Source organism: Cebus imitator, unplaced genomic scaffold, assembly GCF_001604975.1.
Source record: "Cebus imitator isolate Cc_AM_T3 unplaced genomic scaffold, Cebus_imitator-1.0 Scaffold145, whole genome shotgun sequence".
NCBI classification, from domain to species: Eukaryota; Metazoa; Chordata; class Mammalia; order Primates; family Cebidae; genus Cebus; species Cebus imitator.
Window position 1 is genome coordinate 1,046,801 of NW_016107460.1, and position 10,378 is coordinate 1,057,178.

Genomic DNA, 10,378 nt, shown 5'->3' on the forward strand with positions numbered 1-10,378 from the left:
AAAAAAAAAAAAAAAAACTGGGTATGGTGGCATGCACCTGTAGTCTCAGCTACTGAGGAAGCTGAGGCAAGAGAATTGCTCGAGATGAAGAGGTTGAGGCTGCAGTAAGCTATGGTTGTGTCCACTGTACTCCAGCCTGAGTGGAAAAAAAAAAGAATGAGGAGGCTGGAGAGGTGCTTTTTTTTTTTGAGACGGAGTTTTGCTCTTGTTGCTCAGGCTGGAGTGCAATGGCACAACCTTGGCTCACCGCAACCTCCACTTCCTGGGTTCAAGCGATTCTCCTGCTTTAGCCCCCCAAATAGCTGGGATTACAGGCATGCACCACCACACCGGCTAACTTTGTATTTTTTGGTAGAGACGGGGTTTTTCCATGTTGGTCAGGCTGGTCTGAAACTCCCACCCTCTTCTGGTGGTCCACCTGCCTCAGCCTCCCTAAGTGCTGGGATTATAGGTGGGAGCCACCGTGCCTAGTTGAGAGGTGCTATTTTTAAGAATAATCAGGGAAGAACTCTGATAAGGTAACATTTGAGTAAAGCTCAGAATCAAATTAGGGATAAAGCCATGCAGATATCTGAAAGGTGAATTGAGGTTGGAAAATGCAGTATCCTTCAAATTCCACAAATCTGTTTCTTTTCTTTCTTTTTGTGATACAGAGTCTTGCTCTGTCCCCCAGGCTGCAGTATGGTGGCTCAATCTCGCTCACTACAGCCCCCACCTCTGGGATCAAGCAGTCCTTCCGCCTCAGCCTGCCAAGTAGCTAGGACTACAGACATGCACCATCACACCTGGCTAATTTTTTTTTTTTCTTTTTGTAGAGATGGTGTTTCACTATGTTGTCCAGGCTGGTCTTGAACTCCTGAACTCAAGTAATCTGCGCACCTTGGTCTCTCAAAGTGCTGGGATTATAGGCATGAGCCACCACGCCCAGCTGTTTATTTTCTTTCTTTCATTTTTGGTTTATTTCCTTTAAACACATATTCTTAGAAGTGGAATTGCTAGGTAAAAAGATTTGCATTTTTTTTGCCTTTGATATATGTCACCAAGTTGCCTGCTAAAAGCCATGCCAATTTAAGTGTCCACTCAGTAGTTTCTTTCCCTCATCAGCCCTTTTCTGATATTGTATGTCATACAGTTTATTTTAAAGAAATTTTAAAAGTACAGAATGTTATGAAGAGGAAAAGTATATAATCATGAAATAGTCTTAATTACAGGATAGAATCGATTGTTGAGAGATACTTTAACAAGTTCTCCTTATGTTATTAAAATCTATGAAGATCCCTATATGTAAAAATTATTCCATGACAGAGGCTACCCCATAATTTTTATTAATTAGAACATTTCAAATTATAAAACCAGAAAGTATGACTATATAGGAAACTATTGTTATGAAATGTATGATTCTAGAAAATCAGTATTCATCTGTTCTATGTACACTGATCAAATACATATATTAAAATTTGAAAATGAAGTTTGCAAGTAGTTTATGAAAGAAATATAATGACTTTGGAATAAGGTTAAAGCTTTATTCACAGATAACAGTTTTGAAAGCACGTTTTATTTTAACTATTATATTCCCTTCTTTTTCTTATTAATTAATTAATTTATTTATTTATTTGGAGACCGACTCTCACTCTGTGGCTCAGGCTGAAGTGCAGTGGAAAAATCTTGGCTCACTGCAGCCTCAGCCTCCTGTGCTCAAGCAATCCTCCAACTCAGCCTCGCTGGTAGCTGGAACTATAGGCAAGTGCCACCATGCCTGGCTAATTTGTTTTTCTTTCTTTCTTTTTTTTTTTTTCCTATCCCAGGCTGGTCTCAAACTCCTGGGCTCAAATGATTCTCCCACCTCAGCCTCCCAAAAGGCTCAAATTACAGGCATGAGCCACCATGCCCGACTCCTTGTCTCATTCTTCTATTTTTCTTCTATTCCTGTCAGATTTTAGATCTTCCAAGCCTTACTTAAGTCCTTAAAATCTTTCTCCAAGAACTTCAGGCATTTGGGAACTTTAATTTGCGTATTAGGTAACAGAGCATAATATAGAAAGCCAGGCATAATAAAACATTAATTTAGATCCCACTCATTGAGATGTCAGTTCTCAGTGAGTTAAAAAAATTGCAAATAGCCAGGCATGGTGGCAGACGCTTGTAGTCACAGCTACTCAAGAGGATGAAGTGGGCAGACTGCTTGAACCCAGGACTTGAAGGCCAGACTTGATGACATATTGAGACCGCCATCTTTTTTTTTTTTTTTTTTTAAAAAAAAGGAAAAAATATTGTAAATAATTTATTTTGTTTTTATAACAGAATGTTCTTCTATTAACTTTCTCTAATTTAGGAAGCTTTTAAATGCTTTTTCTTACAAAGAACACAAAGTGGTCTAAACCCTTTATACCGTAGCCCAGTTTCAACAGTGATCAGCATTTTGCCATTCTTGTATTACCTATGCCTTCACTCATTTTCCGTCTCCTACTCGAAAATGGTTTATGGCTTTTTTTTTTAAAAGGTAAAATTTACATAAAGTGTACCAAATCTTAGGTATAGGATTTCGACAAACAGATAAATCCCTGTGACCCACACACTTGCCAAGACACTATGTTTTTCATTTTCATCTTCCCAGTCAGTAGCCATCTGTCTTGAGACAAATGCTCTTTTGAGGGTTTTTTCCACCTCAGATTAGTGTTGCCTATTCTGGAACTTGATATAAATAGAATCATACAGAATTTTTTTTTTTTTTAAGACAGAGTCTAGCTCTGTTGCCCAGGCTGGAGTGCAGTGGTGCAATCTCAGCTCAATGCAACCTCCACCTCCCAGGTTCCAGTGATTCTGATGTCTCAGTCTCTGGAGGAGCTGGGATTATAAGCACGTGCCACCACGCCTGGCTAATTTTTGGACTTTATATTCTTTGTATCCAACTTCTTTCGCTTGATCTAAATCCTGTGAAAGTCATTCATGTTGGCATGAGCTGAGTATTCTTCCATATTGTATGGATATATCACAATTTGTTTTTCTGTTCTATTGACAGACCTTTAGGTTGGTTCTGGTAAAGCTTCTGTGAACTGGTTAACTTGCCTTTCTATTTGCTTACAGTATATATTGGTTTTGAAATACAATAGCATCTAATTTAAAATGCCACTAATTTATAATTTTTGAGGCTGATCTTTCCCTCACTCCTCCACCTTAATATATTCTTCGGAGTTCATTGTAGTGCTTCTGCAAATATCATTAATTTTAACATTTAACATTTCAAAGTTTATATAAAACTGCTGCCTAGTAGTTGAAAATTCTTGCTTTTGTCAGAAATTGAATTAAATACTTTTTTGAACACCACAGTTGTCCCCCAAAAATCATTTTACCTTTCACTAAACTAAGGGCACAATAAGCAAATAAGCAATCTCTCTTTTTTCTTTTTTCTTTTTTTTTGAGATGGAGTCTCACTCTGTCTCCCAGGCTACAGTGCAGTGGCATGATCTTGGTTCACTACAACCTCCACCTCCCCGGTTTAAGCAGTTCTCTTGCCTCATCTGCCAAGTAGCTGGCACTAAAGGCATGCAGTACCATGCCCGGCTAATTTTTGTATTTTTAGTAGAGATGGGGTTTCACTACTTTGGCCAGGCTGGTCTTGAACTCCTGACCTCAAGTGATCTCCCTGCCTTGGCTTCCCAAGTGCTGGGATTACAGGAGTAAGCCATTGCACCTGGCTAATCTCTCTTTTTTATTTCTCATTTGTTTTTCATTTTCTTTTTCAGAATTGAGCCCCTGAGTCCGGAGTTGGTAGCAGCTGCATCTGCTGTGGCAGATTCTTTCCCTTTTGACAAGGAAACAACCAAGTCAGAGCTGCTGAGACAGCTCCAGCAGCATGAGGAAGAGTCAAGGGCACAGAGAGATGCAGAGAGACCTAAAATTAGGTGAGTGGATCAAACCATTAGGTCAGTAAGGCGTATATCTCAAAATGGGCCATTTTCATGTGGCTAGTGAGTAATACACATAATATATACCACATCGGTAGAATTTATATATAAAATATACTACATAATTTTAGCAATTCCATATTTTAAAAACATATGGCTTAAGTATGATTATAATTTTTAAGAAACCAATTGAATATAGTTTCCTTTTAGGAAGTTACAGTTTCTTGTCCATGAAAAAAGAAATGGTAAATTCAGTAATGTTATTAAAAATCAATAACAGAACAAGGTAGCTTCTCTGAGAAAAGTAATTTTTTTCAGTTAAATAGTTTGCTGGTTTTATGCACGGTATGATAGTCTTCAGGTCTGTTTCCTTCTCTTTTTCACCTTATTCTTACATTTCAGCTGACGTCTTTCCACTTACTCTCTTCATCTCTCATTATTTTATGTCATGTTGTACTACTTGCTGCCTGTATTACAGTAAGTGGTAACCCTGCTTCATTTTGGAGAGTGATCTAAATCAGTTGTTCTCGAAGAGTGTGTGTACCAGATTTATTTCAGGAAGTTAAAAGAAATGGCCATGTGCACTTGCTCATGCCCATGATCCCAGCACTTTGGGAGTCTGAGGCAAGAGGATCACTTGAGGCCAGGAATTTGAGACCAGCCTGAGCAACAAAGCAAGACCCCATCTCCACAAAACATAAAAAAATTAGCTGAGCATGGTGGCATGTACCTGTAGCTCTAGGAACTTTGGAGGCTGAGGCAGGAGGATCACTTAAGTCCAGGGTTTGAAGCTGTATTGAGCTGAGATCTCAACCCTGCACTCCAGGCTGGGCAATAAGAGTGAGACCTTGTCTCTAAAAGAAATGGTTAAGTTTAAAAAAAAAAAAAAAAAAAAAAAGGAAGACATATTTGGACTGTCAGTTCAGTCAGTGACTCATTTTATTTGTCTTTGAACAAATACAAAGAAACAAATAAACATGGCTAACTTGGTTTTAATTTAGTTATTGAATGTAGGCAATAGGTATACAGATACTGATTTTACTTTCCTATCATTTTCTCTGAGTAATTTTTCATGAGAAATGTTTTATGTTTTAAATGAGGATTTCTGAAGAACATCTTTAAATGATTAAAGTAAACATAAATTGTAATGTTCTGTGTTATGTGAATGTTAATAGGTGACATTTTTTATTTAAACATTTTTTTGGCTGGATATGGTGGCTCACGCTTGTAATCCCAGCACTTTGGGAGGCTGAGGCAGGCAATTCATGAGATCAGGAGTTTGAGACCAGCCTGGCCAACATGGTGAAACTCTGTCTCTACTAAAAATACAAAAAATTAGCTTGACATGGTGGCCGACGCCTGTAATTCCAGCTACTCGGGAGGCTGAGGCGTGAGAATCACTTGAGCCTGGGACGTGGAGGTTGTAGTGAGCTGAGATTGCACCACTGCACTCCAGCACGGGCAACGGTGCAAGGCTATGTCTCAAAAAAAAAAAAAAAAATTTTTTTTATGCTGTATAATTAGTGCATAAAATGAAATAAATGAAATAAAAATTAAATGATATCAGTCTCAGGTTTAAGTAAGCTTGACTGTTCTGTAGCTAAGATTTCTTATACAGTTGACCTTTTTATTTTTCCAGTTTCAGTAACATAATATCAGATATGAAAGTTGCCAGATCTGCTACAGGTAGAGTTCATTTAAGACCAGAGCATCAGATTCGGTTTGATGAAGGCCTTGACGATTATCCTGACCAGAAGACCGCTAATTATAGAAAAAGGTATCAGGCTTTATAATCTGCTGGGTTTTGTTTGTGTAGTTTGTTTTTACCTTAGCTGTAGATTTATCTTATTGTGTATGTTATTGCTGTTGGGTATTTGAGCATTATGAATGCATTTACATATGTGTTCTTATTCTCTGTATACCACATCCTAGAGAAGGAACCACGTGCTGGATTTAGCCAGTCCTGCAGTTTTCCATACCTTAAATCAAATTGGGCCATGCGTCACATCTACCCATGATGAATCGGGGTCCTTTGATTTAAAATAATGGAGCTGACTGAATTCTGAGCAAATAAGTATTTTGTGAGAAATATTATTTTTCATTTTAAATATAAGTGTCTAATACTGTGTATTCATATACCCTTTATATCTCAATACATGCTTATCTTTTTGTATACCTTAGAGAAATAACCCACCATCAACGCAAAGGAGAGGCAAGGGGAAAAAAGTTTATACAATACCTTAAAGTGGTAGATTATTTGTGGCCCTTTGAATTTACTGATTTGAAGTTCTTAAAGATACTGAGCCATGCCTTACATAGTTATTTTTGAATCTAAAGTTGTTCTGTATTTGCATAAAGTTTCTGTTCTTTCTCCCCTTAAACTCTGAAAATGAGAGCTAGGAAGGAGGAACCAGATATTTGGCATGGTCTGGCAAAAATTATCTTGTCTTTATAGCAGGATATGTTCACAGTTGGAGTGTTTTCAATGCGTTGTGTATTCTGTGGATTTGTTTTAAGTAAAATCAGGAACTTGAGTTAACTCCTTCCAGGGTGTTAAACTACTGATTTATGCCAGAAAGTTGGAAAAGGTGATTAGCAGTTAACACAGGAAGTTTCAAGAGGTTATAGTGACTTTTGAAGATTATTTGAATTACTAATTTAAAGCGATTTAGTATCTGTTATATATTATTGAATAAAGGAGAAGTTGTACTTGGAGTTTTACTTAAGAATATTTAACGAAATCAGTTAATCCTCGAGAATATTTAACTGAATCTTTCATCTTGGACATGATTCTGTACAACGACATTAGGATGGTATATTATAATTTGATATTTTAAAAATTAGAAGCTAAAGTAGGAAAGGGGTTTTTGTGCCTTCAATATGTTAAAAAGCCAGCTAGAGGGGAGTAAAGGGAAGCAATGTTGAGACGCCAGGTTGTTCACCCTGCTATGACTGGAGCAGGTTCTGGGGTATCAACCCCAGGCAACCCAGGCCTGGACTGATTCCTTCTGTTATTATACTGGCCTGCCTCAGAATGTTGGCACTGCCACTGACTAATTGTGTGACTGGGCACATTTATAGCCTCCATCAGCTTGTTTCCCCAGCTATAAAATGGTGAAAGTGAAACCCAGCTTAAATGGCTTTCTTGAGGAATAGAAAAGAAAACACGTTTAGGCCGGGCGCGGAGGCTCAAGCCTGTAATCCCAGCACTTTGGGAGGCTGAGGCGGGTGGATCACGAGGTCAAGAGATTGAGACCATCCTGGTCAACATGGTGAAACCCTGTCTCTACTAAAAATACAAAAAATTAGCTGGGCATGGTGGTGCGTGCCTATAATCCCAGCTACTCAGGAGGCTGAGGCAGGAGAATTGCCTGAACCCAGGAGGCGGAGGTTGCGGTGAGCCGAGATCGCGCCATTGCACTCCAGCCTGGGTAACATGAGTGAAACTCCATCTCAAAAAAAAAAGAAAGAAAGAAAGAAAAAAAAAAAGAAAAGAAACACGTTTAAACTATTTGGTACGTAGTAGGTGCTCAGCAAATGTCCATTCCCTTTCTTTGTAGTACATTCCTCTTTTGAAATGCAATATTTTACCAAGGCATTCGCCCTCTGCTGTGACTTGCTGTAATCCACCATCCTGTTTACCAGACGTGCGGTTGAGGGGGAAGAATGCAAGGCACTCAAGAGTTCTGGAGCATAAAAGCCTTTGTTTACAAATAACTTGGGAACCTACTAGAGTAAAGATTATATGATTTGAGATCATGTTATTTAATGTTCATATGGTATTTGCATTTTTTCCAGTTGCTTCTATTTAGTAGAGAGAAGTAATTTATTTTATTTTTTTTTTAAATTCAAATTATTTTTAAAACTAACCCTCCAGTTTATTTTATTTTTTTATTTTTTGAGATGGAGTCTTGCTCTTAGCACCCAGTCTGGAGTATGGTGGCATGATCTTGGCTCACTGCAACCTCTGCCTCCTGGGTTCAAGGGATTCTCCTGCCTCAGCCTCCTGAGTAGCTGGGATTACAGGCACCGGCCATCACACCCAGCTAATTTTTTTGCATTTTTAGTAGAAACGGGGTTTCACCACTTTGGCCAGCCTGGTCTCGAACTCCTGCCCGCAGGTGATCTACCCGCCTTGGCCTCCCAAAATGCTTGGATTACAGGCACGGGCCATCTTGCCTGGCCAGCCCTCCAGTTTATAAACTTGATTTTAATCTGCCAGTAAATTTATTCAAGTAAACCTGTGAATTGATGCATAAAACAACTGATTATCAAGTGTGCAAGAAAACATTACCTATTAACTCCCTGATATTTTTAGTAGTTAATTTTAAATAGTCATGTAAAGATAGTTAATAATTAATTTTAAATTACAGAATTATTGCTTTATGAAAGGGAATGTTGTGATTTACCTATGCAATCTTTTATAATTATAATTTCTAATTAAACATTGTAGTGTTTTCTGCCCTTAAAGATAAATGTTGACTTTACAGCTTCTATCTATTTTAGCATAGTTTTATAGTTTTTTACAACATGGAGTTTTTAAAACCTTAATATAAAAGGGAAAAAATAAAAATTTTGGCAAATTAAGCCAATCTTTTCAATTAGGTATTTTGGAAATTAAATTGCTTTAACTGATTTGTTGTATTATGAAGCAAAACTCAAGTGCACATTTCTGTTTTTAGTTTATGGTTCCTAAAAATGTGGCAGTTTAGCTAAGATGTTTGATGTGGGTCAGTGGAATTATTTTTCATTTCTACATAGAATATTTCACTTAAGATATTTTCTCACAATTTTTGTTGACAGTTTAAAATATATTCATTAAAATGCTATTTTCGTTTTTTAGAAATACGAAAAGTATATTCAAGGGGAAAAGACTTTATATTTTTGACATGACGGCAGCTACTAAAGAAGACTCTGAAACAGGTTTGTCAAGAATAACGCTTTCTCAGGTGGAGAAACATTTCATCTTTCTAAGATGTCCTTAGTGTTCTGATGGTGTAATAGTTGGATATTTTAATATTCCATCCTGTCATTGGCCTGGATCCTGCTTACAAATGTGGCAGTTGTTATAAGGAAGACTTGGGACTGTTATGTCCCCCCAAACAGGGAAGGCGTTGAGAGACCTTTGCTGAAAGCGAAGCTAAAAGAACAACCCCACTTCTTGTATTGCAAAAACTGCATTCTCTTATGTATGATAGAATAATGTGGGCAAGTCCAGCTTGACGAATAGATGAGTTTACTAGAACTTACATACTGGACATTCCTGGGCAGCTCTAGAGTCTCACTGCCTCCCATCTCTAAGCTGCCTTAAAGCTAATGCTCTGACTGTTTGTCAACTCTGTGTGCGTGATGACAGTGTTTTCTTTGATATGTTCCCAGGTATGCCCTGGGATGTTTGGGTTCTCAGGGACACCTGCTCCTCAGCTAGGCACTATGGCCTTGGCTCCCTGCCCAGCCTTCAGGATCAAAGCAACACACACACACGCTTAAGTAACCTGACGGGGGACACATCATATTACAGTTGTTGACATTACTAGTTTTGGTCAGGTTTCCCCCTTGAAATGTTGCATTCTGTGAGACAGTGGGAGGTAAGTACTACCAGTTACCAAATCCAGAGGTCCAGATGAGCTACTGATTTGAGTGAGAACATTTATAATCAACTACCATTTACAGCGTATCTCTGTGTTATTACATAAAGATGTACTGGTTCCTGCCCTTAGGCAGCTTACTGTCGAGAAGTGGAGATAGTATTTATAAAATAACTTATTGAAGTGACTTAGTGATTGTTCAGGAGATGGAAAGAACATTCAAGAAATCTATTTAAGAGACTTGTAGTGTTTTCTTTGGGCAAGAAATTTGCCATTTTAAATCTAAAATAGAAGTAAGAGTGTCCTCTTGCTTGACATTAAATTTGGTTTACTAGTAAAATAAATGAAGAAACTCAATACAGAATGTCTCCAGCATATAAATGATGAACATTTCTAAAGAGTAGAAGTTCGTTTTTTGGACCTTGGTAGAAATAATGTTGTATATGGACTTTGGAGGCTGAGATAACAGGATGGCTTGCTACAAGATCAGCCTGGGCAACGTAGTGAGCCCCTTTCTCTAAAAAATAAAAAAAAATTATCCAGGCATGGTGGTGCATGTCTGTCATCCTAGCGACCTGGGAGGTCGAGATGGCAGGATTACTGGAGCACAGAATTCGAGGCTGCAGTGAGCTATGATTGTGACATAACACTCCATCCTAGGCAACAGAGTGAAACTCCATCTCAAATGGGAAAAAAAAATGTTGTATATGATAGATAAGGCCAGCCTCCAAGGGTTCATTTAATCTTTCTACCAGTTACTTATAGGAACTTTTTATTTTCCCCCTATTTAATAGACTATTAGGGGTTATATCTCATTCACATAGCACCTATTCATGTGGCTTACAGATCATAGGAACTAGTTATCTTAAATCTTAAATGATTTTT

At 38.0% G+C, this 10,378-nt stretch overlaps 1 protein-coding gene across 1 annotated transcript in view; it reads left to right on the plus strand.

The window, feature by feature from the left end:
- Nucleotides 1-10,378, plus strand: part of MRPS31 (mitochondrial ribosomal protein S31) — a 39,566-nt gene that overhangs the window by 8,986 nt on the left and 20,202 nt on the right. The window contains exons 3-5 of the mRNA XM_017542479.2: nucleotides 3,744-3,902; nucleotides 5,545-5,682; nucleotides 8,749-8,828. Of these exons, the coding sequence (XP_017397968.1) occupies nucleotides 3,744-3,902; nucleotides 5,545-5,682; nucleotides 8,749-8,828 (377 nt within the window). The remainder of the gene's footprint in view (nucleotides 1-3,743; nucleotides 3,903-5,544; nucleotides 5,683-8,748; nucleotides 8,829-10,378) is intronic.